Source organism: Mastigoproctus giganteus, chromosome 4 (genome assembly GCF_048544385.1).
Source record: "Mastigoproctus giganteus isolate SK-2022 chromosome 4, ASM4854438v1, whole genome shotgun sequence".
Classification (NCBI taxonomy): Eukaryota; Metazoa; Arthropoda; class Arachnida; order Uropygi; family Thelyphonidae; genus Mastigoproctus; species Mastigoproctus giganteus.
In genome coordinates this window covers 80611715-80628875 of record NC_143578.1, presented here as the reverse complement: position 1 = coordinate 80628875, position 17161 = coordinate 80611715, and the positions used below count along the sequence as shown (strand labels likewise).

The 17161-nt window shown below is 36.0% G+C and overlaps 1 protein-coding gene across 2 annotated transcripts in view; it reads left to right on the top strand.

The window, feature by feature from the left end:
• The window catches only part of LOC150086864 (ubiquitin carboxyl-terminal hydrolase 4-like), a 475539-nt gene that overhangs the window by 45462 nt on the left and 412916 nt on the right, over positions 1–17161 (top strand). For both annotated transcript variants that reach the window (XM_090372782.1, XM_090372781.1), the window contains exon 4: positions 13847–13937. In XM_090372782.1, the coding sequence (XP_090228908.1) occupies positions 13847–13937 (91 nt within the window). The remainder of the gene's footprint in view (positions 1–13846; positions 13938–17161) is intronic.

The following is a 17161-nucleotide window of genomic DNA, read 5'->3' as shown; positions in this document are numbered from 1 at the left end:
CTGCATCATACAATACTCTTGCACCCCTTCTATTTCATTGTATCTTATACTTATAAAACAGTTCAGTCTGTTAACAAGCATTAGCCATGATGAGACAAATTCTGTCCCAATTGCCCTGCATGATCTGTCCAGAACTGAATTGATTGATGAGGCTTCCATCATAACTTGGTCAATTTGGCCCTAGAGGTTATGCATGGCTCATAGAGCAGAATTTTTTGGTTCATAGCTGTCAAAAAATAGTTAATAAACATATAAAAAATTCAAAAATATTGAAATAAAAACTTAATAAATGCTTTGAGATATCAAAGTGTTTATACATAATTTTGACTCAATCGGTATAGTGGAATTATACAGGGTGATTCAAAAGTTGCGCACCATTATAAACACTACAAATTAATATTTCTTTTTTGTTTCAGAGCTAAAACATGATTGACAAATTATCTAAGGATGACAGAATGAGCTTAGTGTGTATGTATGGGAGACCAGGTGCTTCACACCGTTCAGTTGCTGAAGTATTTAATAGGCAGAATTCACACTGGTCTCTAGTTGATCATTCTACTGTTGGACAACTAATAAGCCATTTTAAAGTGTTGCTGATTGTCCTTAAAGTGGAAGACTACAAAGTGTAATTAATGAAGAAACATTAGTGATGGCATTGGCACAGCTTGCAAACAGATCAAAAAAATCAACGAGGAAGTTAAGTCAAGAAACAGGGGTTAGCCAAATTTCAGTAATGTGCATTCTTCGAAAAAATCATTTTCACCCATATAAAGTGCAGTTTGTTCAGGATTTGCTTAGTAACGACACAGATCGATGATAAGAATTTTATAATTGGATGTTGAAAAACAGATGTATTGGTCTCCTTTAGTGATGAAGCAGTATTTTAACTAAGTGGTAATGTCAATAGACAATTTTCATTACTAGTCAGAGAGTAATCCTAATTGGATGGAAGCGACTAAATGTGCAAAATCATCCCTAGGTTATGGCATAGGCTAGAATATGAGATTGTTAAATAATTATTCTTTATTTTTTTGACAGCAATGTTACTAGCAGTATGTACTTACATATGCTATAGAATTACTTGATTGATTTCTGGATGACCTTCCTTTATAACAAAGGATCAACATGCTCCCCCAACAAGATGGAGCCATCGCATTATTCATTGGTTGTGCGAAACTACCTCAACGAACATTTCCCCAGCAGGTGGATAGGACAACGAGGCCCAGTTGAATGGGTACCCTGGTCACCACACCTCAGAAATCCTTAGTTGGGTCATTTGAAGTCTTCTGTTTATCAGAACTGCTCAAGAAACATTGACAAACTTAAGGAAGCAGTATCGTCAGAATGTCATCAAATTACAAACGAGATATTGATGTGTCAAGGCATCATTCATACAAAGAATTCAAAAGTGTTTGCAAGTTGTAGGTGGTCGTTTTGAGTATCTGTTACAATAAAAATAATTTACTCTGTGGTGCATGTCTTTTGACTTACCCTATACATCCATAGTTGCCAACTCTCCAGATTTACGATGGGGAATTTGCCTTTTTTGACACCTCCATATTATTGTTGAACTGGAGTTGGTGCCACCTCCGCTTTTTTTTCTACAAAAACTGTTTTTTTTTTTTTTTTCTTTCACAGAAAAATACACATTAAAATCAGAATTTTTTCTTAATTTCATTATCAAATATGGTCATGTTAAATACCTGAGAATAGTTGCCTTATTTGTTCAGCTGTTTAGAAACACACACACACACACACACACACACACACACACACACACACACACACACACACACACACACACACACACACACACACACAGTTTCTGGTACTTTTCAGCATCATTTGAAGGTAAATAAACAGATATTTTGTAAATCAGTTGTCTATTTTAAAAAATTGTGAGAACCTGCCAGATGCTATTATTAAAAAAGAAAGAACTGATGGACAGTGGTCCTTGGTCAGGGAACAGACAAGTGTGCAAGGAAGCATGAAATATAACATTATCCCAGGTCATTCTTGGCATTTCACTAATTTCTCATAGCAGTACAGAGTGTCTGAGAAGATTCAACCAGGTGAGGGGGGAGGGAACTGAATTCAGATCTTCTCTTTCTGGTGAATTTTTGGAAATGCTCTTGATAGCTTCTGAACAGAAATTACTGTTATAAACAAAGCTTGAACTACTCAGTGTTTCTGAAGATGTGCTACAATATCTTTTTTTGAAAAAACAACCATAAGGTGATATCTAACAGACAATTCAAACAGAAATCCACAGAAACAAAAATGATAGGTAAGCTCTTATGTAAACACATCCTGTGTTGTTAAATCCTGTGGCTATATTTTAATATAAGATGTGTATTTTGTAAGTGAAATTTAATTTGTAGTGCAGTGTGGACTTCAAAAAATCTGTTTTCTCCTAGTTACAAATATCTAATTTCCAGCTTTTAGAAAGTCAAAAGTTGGCAATTATGTAAATCTTTTTGTGCTACGATGTTTGGAAGTGGAGTAGAAGACCTTGCATGAATAAGTCAGTTTTCTGTAAATATAAAATCTGAAGTGATGTAGGTAGAATAGATGAAAAAGAGTTGATATTTATTTTTAGGCTTTAAGGAAACTGATGTATGCCATTAAAATATCCTGAGAATGTAGTTGGTTTACTCCACATTTCCAATTTATCTGTTTATCTAATTCAGAACTTTAACTTAATGGGAAATTGAGAGTATATTTGATTGACGTTCTCCCATGATAATAGCAGCCAGATAAGGAGAAGAAATTTTTTTTTTTTTTATTTAGTCTGAAATCAGAGTGTAAATTTACTACTGAAAATAAAGTATTCATTGTTATAGCTGCCAACTCTTAAGATTTACAATGGCAAATAAGTCTTTATGACTTGAGTTGACTTCTTTTTTGTAAAAACAGTTTTTTTCCTCCATTTTTGATTTAAAAAAAAATACTAAAATAGTAAAAAAAAATTATTAAATACATTAAAATGGGAATTTTCGAAATATTCTATGAATGTTTTCTTAATTTCATTAATGAATATGGCCATGTTAATGACCTGGGAATAGTTTTCTGTAATTGTGCAATTAACCATTAAACACACACACACACACACACACACACACACACACACACACACACACACACACACCCTTTATTCTGCAATTTTTTATTCCAGTGAAATAAAAACTGAGCCGTATACTATATGGCTCTCGAATGATACCCTCTCAGTTTAGAGCATTAAAAGTTAAACAAAATAAATTACACGTTGTTAATTCCTAGCTTAATTTGTTGATAGGTGTCTAGATGTGTGAACACACTACCCCACATTGCTAATAAATTAGTAAAGGCCACCTTCCTCATCAATCACAATTACAAAAGCTAAATGAGAGAGAAGTACAGAAACAATATGTCACAATTATCAAAATAAATTTACATGGTTAAACTTTTCTAAGCTCTTTTATACATACAGTAAATAAACAAATGAAGTATTAGTGCAAGTTTAAAAATATTCTGGTTGTACTCTGGAATGACAACTAGTTCAGAGGAAAGTTTACAATTAATCACTTTGACAATGAACACAATTATTAACCATATTTAGCAGACATGTGGGCTTAAACCAGTCCATTCAATCACACATGCTTCTGCACTCTCATTCTTGGCCACTTGGCTTCATGTACCTTTGAGGTGGTTTGTATGCTGATATAATCCAATGAAATGTTACAGCTTCAAATATTTAATACACTCCTAGCAGAAGCTGTATGACTTTAAGTTTGGTAAATTGTGGACTAAAGTTGGCAGCTAAATGATCTCCTAATTCCTAAGAATAGAATTCATAGATAGCAATTATTGGAAGTGTTAAGTTAATTATTATTTAACTGAAATGTATTTGAGAGCCAGTTCATCATCCAATAAAAGAAAAAGTTTTTTTATTGGATTAAAATTAATCCAATAAAAAAATCCAAATTAAAAAAAATTAATTCTGCAAAAAAAAATAAATAAAATAAAAAGAAAAAAGCTTCCAGTTTTCTTAATATTGCTGAGGTTAAAAAGAAAAAATAGATATTTTACTGTTTTGTTTTATAAATTTCAATCCTATGAGATGCTGTTATGGAAGAATTGATGTATAGTGGTCCTTAGTCAGGAATCTGATGCGCACAAGGAAATACAACTAAGTTGCACGAAATACCAGTTATCCCAAGAGAATATTCAACCAGGTGGGGTGGGAGAGGAGGAATTCAGGGCTTTTCTTTTTGGTACAGTTTTTGGAAATGCTCTTGATAGCCAAGTCAGTGCTATTGTTATTTGAACTCAATGTTTCTGAAGTATGGAAGGCCTGCTACAGTATTTTTCTTGAAGCGGTCATAATCAGTTGATGTCTAAAAGACAATCCAAATAGAAATCTACAGACAAAAAAATGTTAATGTTTAAAACCATATTGTAATAGTAAACAATGCTGTGGCTGTATTTTAATATTAGATGTGTATTTTGTCAGCGGAATTTAATTTCTAGTGCAGTGTCGACTTTGAAAAACTTCCTGCTTTATCTGAAAAATCTCCTGTTTTTGGGAAACACACCCTTTTATCCAAAAAAACCCTCTTCCCTTCCTTGCTTTGGCCAAAAATTTTGTTTTCCCTCCTATATACAAATACCTGAGCCCACTGTAGTCACCTTTTCGGAAGCAAAAACCCTTTCCTTTACCTCTGATGGTAATTATATCTTTAAGTAAATCCCACATCAGTACACTGTGATCACTCCCACCTAGTGGTTCCTTTATCTGCAAATTCTTAATACACGAATAATCACTGCTGATAACCAGATCAAGAGTATTACCCTCTCTTGTTGCCTCTCGAACATGCTGCTGCAGAAAACAGCATCCAATAAATTCACAAGTCTTACTACTGGGCGAGTGACCAACCCACAAGTTCCAGTCAATATCTGGGAGGTTAAAATCCCAAATTATTAGATATTCTGATTTACTAGTCCACTCTATTTCTCTGTACAATTGTTCATTGTACTGATTCGAGTGATTAGACCTATAACGCACTTCTACTCTTATTTTTGCTTTCGCAGTGCTTATGTCACATCAAACTGACTCAACAGTGCACTGTTCATCTATATCAACAGGATGCACTTCTTTTGATTTTATGTTTTTCTTAATTAAAAGCATAACAACTCCTCTCTTCCTATCCTGTCTATCTTTTCTGTACACACTGTACTTCCCAAATTCCAATTCTGCATTCCTAATATCTGTATGACACCACGTCTCTGATATCCCAACAGTATCCGCATTTGATGTCTTAACCAACACTTCAAATTCATCAAATTTATTTACTATACTTTAGCATTGGTATACATGCACCTATTCTTATTCTTAGTTACCCTAACACATCCCATATACCCACCTGTTTCACGATGACTGCCATCAGTCGCTGAAACCCCGAGCACCCCTCGGTCCAGGCCGCTGCTTATTCTAATCGAAGTACTGCAAGAATCATCTTCACTTCTGCCTGCGGCTACTTTTAACCATTTAGTCTGTGAATTCCCCCCCCCCAAGCCAGCAGTTTTCTGACCCACCTAACACTGCTTCGATAGCATCATTAAATATTCTAGCACTCTTTCTATTTAAGTGTATCCCATCCCTGTAGAAGCAGTCTCTCCTTTTAACAAGCACAGACCATGCTGAAAAAAATTCTACCCCTTGAGCCTTGCACATTCCTTCCAGGGCCAAATTGATTGACAAGGCTCTCATCATGTAATCCCTCCTATTGTGTCAAGCAAATTCTAAGTGGGAAGCATTCAAGGAATTAATCGTGGTAGCTACTAAAAGTTTCATACCTATTAAGAAATATTGTTCAAGGTTTAGGCCTAAATGGTTATCAAATGAACTAATGAGACTCGTGGCAGAGAAGAAAAATGCATGGGATGCATATAAATTATCAGGTGACACAGAAGCCTATGGCAGATATAAGCTAGTCTGTAATCAAGTCACAAAGGAGGTTAGGTAGGCGACGGCAGATTACGAGAAATCTTTGGCAAAGGATGCTAAGAAAAACAGCAAGGATTTCTTTACTTATATAAACTATAAAAGGAAGGGGATGAATCTGATTGGTCCACTTGATATTGATGGTTCGGCTGTTGATGATTCTGCTCAGATAGCAAACAAAATGAATGAGTATTTTGCATCTACATTCACATATGAGGAGTTATTAAGGTTTAAAAATGCCAGAAGGTTAAAAAATTGTAGCAGGGTGCTTAATGTTGTAATAACTGAGAGCAAAGTGGAGGAGAAATTGTTGAAGTTAAACGTAAGAAAGGCACCTGGAAGGAATGGGATCTATCCAGTTATATTAAAGGAGGTGGCAAAGGAAGTAAGCAAAGCTTTCGCCATAATTATGAGAGCATCCTTGGACTCAGGGGAGGTCCCCACAGACTGGAGATGTGCAAATGTGACTCCAGTTCACAAAGAAAGATCAAAGGGCAACACGAGTAATTACAGACCAGTTAGTTTACCTTCTGTTCCAGGGAAATTAATGGAGTCACTGGTTAAAGATGCATTGCACTATGATCTAGACAAGACTGCGGCAATAATTCAGACACAGCATAGATTTGTTAAGGGAAAGTCTTGTCTGACAAATTTGATTGGATATTATGATGTGGTTACAAAGAAACTGGATGCAAAAAATAATTTTGATATCATATACTTGGATTTCAGGAAAGCTTTTGACACTGTTGTGCATGGAAGACTACTGTACAGATTGGGGAGGTATGGCATTAAGGGTAAGTTGTTACAATGGATAAAAGGATGGTTGAGTGGGAGAAGACAGAGGGTGGTAATCAATGGGTGCTGCTCTTCGTGGACTAATGGTATTAGTGGAGTCCCACAGGGTTCGGTGTTGAGTCCACTGTTGTTTTGTATATTTATCAATGATATTGATGAAGGTATATCAGGCTTAGTGTTGAAGTTTGCAGATGATACAAAAGTTGACAGGGTTGCTAATGACAGTAATGGCAGTGTGCTTCTGCAACAGGATATAGAAAATTTTGGCAAATGGGCCGAGAAGTGGCAGCTGAAGTTTAACTTTGACAAATGCAAAGTACTGCATATGGGTAGAAGTAACCCCAGAGAAACGTACCAACTCTGTGTACTAAACTTAAGGTGGTAGAAAATGAAAAAGACCTGGGAGTAATTGTGGAGTTAGATATGAAGTTTTCTGAGCAATGCAGACAGGCTGCCAGGGCAGTTCATGGGGTTGTGTCAATGATATACAGGAATTTTGCTAGCAGGGAAAAGGTTTTTTTTTTTTTTGGTAGTTGTTGGCGCATCGGCTTCTGTGGCCATAGTGCACCTCCCAAGGTTTTTGCAGTACTTTGATCCAAGCCCGAGGCGGGATTTGAACCCGCGACCTTTGGGTTGCCAGACAGGCACTTTACCCACCTGGCTAGCCCGGTCGGCTGGAAAAGGATGTGATTGTCCCTCTGTATAAGGCAATGGTCAGGCCCTGCCTTGAGTACTGCATACAGGTCTGGAGATCCTCATTTTAGGAAGGATGTATATTTCTTGAACGTGTACAGAGAAGGGCAACAAGATTGGTGAGAGGAATGAAGGGGGATCCTTTTACCAAGAGAGTCTTAAGTTCTGCAAATTTCAGCGGCTGGAGACTAGGCACCTGCGAGGTGATCTGATTGAGGTGTATAAGGCCTTGAATGGTTTCAGCATGCTGAATTCTGATGGGATTCTTCCACTTGTTCAGATTATGAACGTAAGGGGGCATAAATTCAAATGGAGGAAAGACAGATGTAGAATAGATGTGCAGAAATTTGCATTTAGCCAGAGGGTGGTTAATTGCTGGAACAAACTTCCATCTGTCATTGTGGAAGTTAATAGGTTAAATTAATTTAAGGAGGAACTGGACAAACATTTAGAGGGAATTGTTTTGTAAATTTTTTTTTTTTTTTTGGCTGATGCTGCCTAAGCTCATATGCTGCTTTCTTGCATCACATGCCACTACTACTATCACCTAATCTCCAATCTTTCAAAAGTCAAAAGTTGGCAGTTATAATTGTTGATGGTGAGTTCGATTAATTCTGCAGTGGTATATGTTTTTAAGGTATTTTGTAATCTGATAACTATCTTGATATTTAACTGGTTTCTTGAATTGATTAGAATGGCATGTAGTAGTAGTCAAATATTAACTTGCATTGAAACACATTAATACAGCAACTTGATTTTCATGTGTTGAAGTTTAGCAAGAAGCTAGTGGAATTTTCTTAGGTATGTGGATTGGACAGAAAGGCTTGACGAGATCTTTGTAAGCCAACTTGCTCTCTATGGAATTTATTGCTGCCTATAAGCAACACAGGGAAATTTAGACAGGAAGCACTAATTGCATCTGTACATGAGATTTTTTTTTTATACCCTGTTCCATGTTATCAACATGGAGCAGAGTATATAAAACCTTTTTCTAGAATATAAAAGATCAAATAATGGTGAAAACAGCAAACAAAGGTGTTTTGGTTGCTTTTGAAATCATTACTTAATGTGGTTCCCTTCTCTTCATTGTTCTTGCAGAATCGACATCCTGCAAAATTATTTTCAGTTTTGAGGAATGTGGAAATCAGGGATGATGGTGGCAGGTGGATGAAAACATTCCCCCCCCCCAACCCCCCACATCAACTTTCATGTCTGATTTGCCTTGATGATATCTGCCAAGATAACCTTTCTTCTGTATTTGAACTTGCTGTGGCCAAAGGGTAATTCTTCAGTGTTTTACTCTGTTACAAGTACTAACACTTGATGCATTAGTCCCAAAATTTAACATCCTAAATTTATGCCGAAAATAATGGCTAACTTTTGAAGGTGTTAATGATTCAAATTAAATTAAATGCAAATAAATAATGTTTAAAGATGAAAAAATAATGACTGATGCCATCTGTACATCTTCATTCTAACAAAACTATACAAGAAAAGAACAACTAATTTAAGCTAGGGAAGTGTTAAAAAATATTCCAGAACAAAGAAAAATGAGGTGTCTAGTTCTATACTATTGAGTTAAGTTTAGTATTTCATGTTATGATGAGTTAAAGCTACTGTAAATTTCTACTAGCCATTGTTAGTGGTTTCTGAGGTGTACTGTAGAAATGAGTGGGGGATTCAGGAACACTGTTATATGCCATACTCTTAAAAGCAGAGTAATTTCTATTAATATAGACACAAAATCCTCAATTCAAATTAGTAAACTAAGAACTACTGTGTCCTATGTATTTTGCAGCATGCAGATCTTTATCACGATTTATGTTATAATTAACGGTGTTAATTAAAGAAGCTTCATATTTTCTGCTTGTGTATTTATTTTTAAAAAGATGGTAGTTTCGCTGTGGTTCCATATGTGGTCCCCTGTTCAAGTATACAAGTATGTGTGTACACGAAGTGTCTTCGATTAAAAAGTACTGATGACTATCTCACTTATTTTTAGGTTTAGACTAATGACTTTTTTTTTTTTCCAATAAGAAACTTGTTTCCCATCTTTGGTTTAGTCTGAAAATGCCATAAATAATTTTATTTCAAAAACAAAAGAGAAGAAACACAATGGTTGTACATGATATGCCCTTAAGCTCATACATTTGGCAGTTGGTGTTGTTCTCCACCCACTATGTATTATTGTGTTATATTGTTTTTTAACACCTTAAAATAAAATGGTTTACACTCCTTTCAAAAGTACACTGGTGATATTTATTAACTTAATAGTGTTGTATTTCTATTCATAATAATGATTAACGTTCTTTATAGTTAATTTTATAAGTGCATTTATTATACATTTCCAAAACATTGTGATCCAATTTTAAATTTGTATATTCTGAAAAGAAGCATAAATTGAATTTTATGCAGGAACAGTGTGTCATACTAACAGTGTATGGCTGCCAACACAAATATGATTCTTTCGGAAGACAAGAATTGTTTTAAGTTCTGTATTCATGCTGAATAAATTGCAAGCCAAAGATTAGAGATTAGTCCATAATGAGAGAACTTATGTCAGTTATTGGTCCAGATACAATATTCATGTGTTTACTTTCTGTAGTGATGTGATCAGTGAACATAAATAAGTCAGTAGGCATAAGGCACTCTTTTATAGAGAATTTCATTTCGTCTGAGGTTATATAATGATTAGCTTTTGGTTTTAACAAGTGGTGAAAGCCATTATTATTAGTGATATATGATACCAGAAAGCAAGCTTATAAAGAATCAGCAAAAAAAAAAAAAAAAAAAAACCCCACGTCACTTGTCCCTTCCAATAATTTGTTTAGTTCTTCCTTGAAATTATTCAAACTGTTCACTTCCACAATGCCAGACGGAAGGTTGTTCCAACAGTCAACCACCTGTTGGCTGAAGGCAAACCTCCTCACATCTATCCTGCAACCATCCATCTCAATTTAAATTTGTCCCTCTTGTGTGTAGGCTGAGCAAGAGGAAGAATGCTATCAGTTCTGAGCTTGCCCAATCCATTCAAAGCTTTAAAAACCTCAATCAGATCACCTTGCAAGTGTCGTCTCAAGGTACTGCAATTTGCAGAACTGAGGCCAGTCTTGGTAAGACTACCCTTTCATTTCCTTCATCAATCTTGTTTCCCTTCTCTGCACCTGTTCCAGCAGATCTACATCATTCCTAAAATTAGGCCTCCAGACCTGTATGCAGTACTCAAGTGTGGCCTTACCATTGCTTTATACAGTGGGATAATCACATCCTTCTCCCTGCTAGCAAAGTTCCTGTATATCATAGACAAAACTGTCAATGTCCTGGTAGCCTGTCAGCATTGCTGAGAGAATTTCATGTCTGACTGCACGATTACCTCCAGATCTTTTTCATTTTTCACTACTCTGAGTGTAGTAACACACAGTTGGTACTTTAATCTGGGATTACTGCTACCCATGGGCAATACCTTGCATTTATAAATGTTAAATTTTAACTGCCATTTCTCAATCCATTGGCCTAATTTGTATAGATCTTGTTGCAGCAGCTTACCCTGATTACTAGAATTAACCATCCTGCCAACCTTTGTATCATCAATAAATAAAGACATTAAGCCTGATATACCTTTATCAGTGTATTAATAAACATAGAAAATAACAATGGGCCCAGCACTGAACCCTGGGTGACTCTTCAAATAACATTAGTCCATGAAGAGCAGTGTTCATTAATAACCACTGTCTTCTTCTATTCAACCCACCCTTTATCCAAAACAGTAACTTACCTTAATGCCACATTTTTCCAATTTGTACAGCAATGTTTTATCTTTTTATATTTTTAATGTTTTATATTTTTCTTTGCCAGAGACTTCTCATAATCTACCTTAGCTTAGCTTACCTCCTTTGTGACTTGATTACAGACTTCTGTACCACCAAATAACTCATCAGTTCATCTGACCAAAATTTAGGTCTAAGCCTGGAATGGTATTTCTTTGTTGGTATGAAAGCCTAGTAGCTTTCTATGATTACTTCTCAATGTTTCTCATTTAACGTTTGCTGTTGGCAGCATCATCAGACACAGTCCCTCGATATAGAATTTAAAAACTGTCTGAACCACTGTAGTCACTCTTATGGAAACAAAAACCCTTCCCTTTACACTTTTACGTAGTTATGTCTTTAAATAAGTCCCACATCAGCACACTGTGATTACTGCCACCCAGGGGATCTTTTACCTGTGGGTTCTTAATGCACGAAGAGTTGCTAGGAATAATCAGATCAAGAATATTGCTTCCTCTTGTTCCTCACTAACATGCTATTGTAGAAAACAGTCATCCAGTAAATCTACAAAATCTTGCTAGTGTATGAGTGACCAACCCACAAGTTCCAGTCAATATCTGGAAAGTTAAAATCTGTTATAAGGCATTCTGATATACTGGCCCACTCTTTCTTTGTATAGTTGTTTTTTGTATTCATTACCATCATTAGACCCATAATACACTCCTACTCTCATTTTTGTTTTCCCAGTGCTTATGTGACACCAAACTGACTCAATATTGCACTGGCCACCCATATTGACTGGATGCACTGCATTAGATTTAATATGCTTCTTAACTAAGAGCATGACCCTAGCCCCACCTTCTATCCTGTCTGTTCTAACCTTTCTGTATACACACTGTACTTCCCCACTGTACACTGATATAAATTGTATTGCTTAACTTGGCCATATATAGCCATGTCTTTGATGCATCTGTAAAGTGAAGCAATTAGTTTATTTTTGGGCTACTGCTACTCAAATTCAGTACCTTGCATTTTTCGGTGTTTAAACCTTATATGCCATTTTGCATCCCTTGTGTCTGAATGACACCACTTCTCTTATATCCCCACAATGTCTGCATTTGATGACTTAATCAGTACTTCAAATTCATCAAATTTATTTATAATGTTCTTAGCATTAGTGTACATGCAAGTATACATGGATATGTTCTTACTCTTAGTTACCCTAACACAGCCCATTTTTACTTGTTCCCTAATGACCCATAACAGGGTTCAAAATCCCTGACACTTTGATTTCCAGCCTGCTGCATGTTCCATTAAAAGCAATGAAGAATCACTTTCACCTCTGTGGCTCTGGTTAATGTATTAGTCTATCTATCCCACCAAGCTGTCAGTTTTCTGACGCACCTAGCACTGTCTCAATAGTTTCAACAATATTCTTGCACCCCTTATATTTAAATGTATCTACTATCCCTGTAAAACGTCTGTCCTATTGACAAGCATATACCATGCTGGTAAAAATTCTACGACATGAGTCAGTACTTCAAATTAATTGCAAGGTTCTCTATGTATCTCTCTCTTATTGTGTGTGGGCAGGATTGCTGACACTTTCAAATTTAATCCTAACTCTTGACTTTTCCCCAACATTTCCTTGCACTTTTTAATTAAATCCTCAGATCCCTACTCTTAATATCACTAGTGACGTGTACAACATCAACTTTCGTGCCCTTAAAAGATATCTGCTCTACAATGTCATCTACTTTTGCCTATTGAAGACAACTCTAGTACTGTTCCATCTATCCTTTTTGCACAGAATATTACCTGTTTTCCTGACAGTAGAGTCACCAACAGTTACTATGTCCTTTGGGACCAGTGAATTATTCCTTGGGGATTGCTGCAGTGTTGCCTGATGCACAACTGAATGCTCTGGCATTGAGTTGAGCATCTGAGAGAGCTTAATGTACTCTCTATTTTAATTGCTTTGAGGCCATCCACCCTGTTGTTCAAGCTCTCATAAATCAAAACACTTCTTGATGAAGTGATATTTAGACTTGACATTGTCTTATTCATGTTCTTATTTTTTTTGAAAAACTTTCGGAGAATGCTGATATCACTTTGTAAGACTTGTTCCTTATTGCATTTTTCATTTGATATAAAAAAAAAAAAAAATGAGGGAGAATAAGTTTAAAAGAAGTTTTTTTTTTTGTGAACAATCATATTGCTGATATTTTTCAATGCAGAGTTCATTTCTCTGTTATTATGCATACTTTTTAATTATTTTTCATGTTTTTTCTGTAAATATATATGTGTAAACATATAGGAATTCTTGTCAACATTGTATTTGCTGTAACTATATTGCAGCATTCCTTAATTGTTCTTTTAGCAATGTATGAATGTGGCATAAAATTTGATAAAATGGATAGGTACATTTTGTCCTAACAAAAAGTTTAGTCACTGTATAGGTAATATGAAATTTTTTTATATGGTGCAGTAAAGTAGAAATAGGTTTTATACTTTACTGCACCAGTGAGTGTGCATTAATGTGAGATAAATTGTATTTTTCTGAACATATAATAAATACCTAAAATCCATATACTGTTATTTTTTGTAGGTTGAGATATATTTATTGGAGTTTAAATTGTGCCAGAACAGTGACCTTGACTGCTGTGTTAACTGCAAGTTCAGTAAAGCAGATACCGTAGGTGAGATTTTTATTTTATTTACACATCCAAATTTAGGCCTTCGTTACTGGCCTTTATTTCAGATAACTAGGTTATAGTGGGTGCATGTTTGAAGAAAAAAAAAAAAAAGTTTAACTGTTGCAAAAACAGTTTAGTCTGTTTCTTGATGACATTCTCTTCTTCCACTTTACACACACACACACACACCCCTCGCATAACGCGAGTTCGATTAACGCGATTTTCAGTTAACGCTATTTGAAAAATTATACCACTTTTCACTTTACATGATGAAAATTTCCAGTTAACGCGATCCTTTTTTTTTTTTTTTATGTGATAGTTGAAAAAGATTTGAATTGTGCGTTAAGCTTACCGCAAGTCGTACGGTCAATTAGCAAGCGTTTGCCTGCTGCCCACCTCAGTGTGTTCCATCAACCATCGGAAGAAGACATTTACTTGTTTGTCTCCTGCTAATAAAGTCAATGCACATTTGCATAAAAATTCAAATTTTTAAATGAGCCAGATGAAAATGTTACCGCGAAGGAGATAACGGTAAAAGAATTAGATGAAATCTTTCGTATCGCATAGAACCTCAAACAAAAGATTTGAGGTTGTCTGCAATATTTATTTCGCCAGGGCCCAGAGAAGATTGTTGTTGGCTATCTGAAATTGATTGATGAAAAGAGAAAATCAACGCTGTTCAAATATTTCCGCAACAGCCATTTCTTCATTGTGTATTTTATGTCAGAGGTTCCCAAACTTTCTCAATTCACGGCGCCCTTAGTGTCTCAGTAAATTTTTCAAGGCGCACCCAGACCAAAAGAAATACCTAACAGTTCTGTTTAGTAGTTAGGTCCAAAAACTTAATAAGAAATGTTGAAACTGTGAACTACCTCGAGCTAGTAGTTCGCGCGGTGTCCGACAGATGTCGAGTATCGCTGTATTTCCCTCGAAAATATAAAATATTCCGTGGCGTACAGTTTGGGAACCGCTGTTTTATGCAATAAACATTTAATTCCATAATTATTTTCGTTATCTTTTACACTGTATACAGTTAAAAAGTTATTTAAAAGGTATTTTTAAAATTCTTTATGGACATTCCAGAAGGTCAAGGACCAATTATAATTTTTCCTATTGATTATTATATTCGATTAACATGTTTCCATTTTGTGCGATGTGCTTGCGGGACAAATTAATTGCATTAATCGAGGCCAGCCTGTATATATATATATATATATATATATATATATATAGCATTAGCAGGGGCAAATGATGCTAGAAAGCAAGTTTATACAGCACCAGCCAACAAAACAAAAAAAAAAAAAAAAACTCACAATATCTCCCATTTCACTAATTCATTCCCTTCAATAGTTTGTATAGGTCTTCCTTGAATTTATTTAAACTATCAAACTTCCATGACAACAACAGATGGAAGTTTGTTCCAACAATCAACCACTCATTGGCTAAAGGCAAACTTGCACATCTGTTCTGAAACCATCCTTCTGCAATTTGAATTTGTGTTCCCTCGTGTGTGTGGTCTGGGCAAGAGGAAGAATCCCTTCAGCATTAAGCTTGCTCAATCCATTCAAAGCCTTAAACCTCACTCAAATTTCCTCACAGGTGCCCAGTCCTAGATGCTGCAATTTGCAGAAAACCGAAGCCTTACTTGGTAAGAGCACCCCCTTTCTTCCACCACCAACCTTGTTACCCTGCTCTGTACCCCTATCAGCTCCACATTTTTCGTAAAATGAGGCTTCCAGACCTGTATGGAGTACTCAAGATGTAGCCTGACCATTGTCTTATACAATGACATAATAACCCATGCTGTGTTTGAAGTATAATTGTGGCCTTGTCTCTAAATTATCTTGCATTACTTCTTTTACCCCAGTCACTCCATTATTTTCCCTGGAAGAAAAGTTAAACTAACAGGTTTGTAATTACTTGATTCACTCTTTGATCCCCTTTGTGAAAGGTGGATCACTGAATCCAGGGATTCTCTCATAATTATGACTAAGCATTTGCTTACTTCCTCTGCTGCCCTCCTTAATATGATGATAGATCCCATCCACTCCAGGTGCCTTCTTTTGTTTAACTTCAACATTTTCTTCCACTTATAGCTGGGTGGTCAGGAGCAAGAGTGCAATAGCACATACTCTTTCAGTGGACTGTGGTGAAGCCTGTAACTGCTAAATACACTTAATAAAATGATTGCATTCATGATTTTTTGTAAACTCCTGTGACCTGGCAGTCATGCCGGAGTATAAACAATAATTAAAAAAAACCAAAAAAAAACCCCAAATAATATCCCAGAATATGTGTGTGCTTTCTTTAGCAAGCATGTGCAATTACACATAATAAACAACTTAAGATCTCATTTTAATGTACAGATATACATTGTTTGTACCCATTAACATCTATGAAAAAACTATCTATCAGAACTCAGCCTGGTCTGTACTTGTTAACAGGAGAGACTGCTTCTACAGGGATGGGATACCCTTAAATAGAAAGGGTGCAAGAATGTTTTCTGATGCTATCGAGTCAGTGTTAGGTGGGTCGGAAAACTGCTAGATTGGGGGATACAAGGACTAATAGATTAACAGTAGCCACTGGCAGAGGTGAAAGTGATTTTTGCACTGCTTCTATTGGAATGAGCAGCAGCTTGGAAAATAAGATGCAGGATATTTCAGAGACTGCTGGGAGTCATTGGGATACAAGTAAACACATGGGTTGTGTTAGGGTAACTAAGAAAAAGAACAGGTGCATGTATACTTGCGTGTACACCAATGCTAGGAGTTTGGCAAATAAATTTGATGAATTTGAGGTATTTCTCAAAGCATCAAAGGCGGATTTTGTTGGGATAACAGAGACATGGTGTCACACAGATATAAGTAATGCAGAACTGGAATTTGGGGAGTGCAACGTCTACAGAAAGGATAGACAGGATAGGAAGGGAGGAGGGGTTATGCTATTAGTTAAGAAACACATAAAATCCAAGGAAGTGAAGCCAGTCGACATCGCTGGACAGTGCAGTGTCGAGTCAGTTTGGTGTGACATAAGCATTGGGAGATGAAAATTAAGAGTAGGAGTGTGCTATGGCCTAATGACTCTGATGAGTATAATAAAAAACTGTACAGGGAAATAGTGGGCCAGTAAATCAGAGAGTCTTATAATGGGGGATTTTAATTTCCCAGATATTGACTGGAATTTGTGGGTTGGTCACTCACAAACTAGCAAGGCGTTTGTGGATT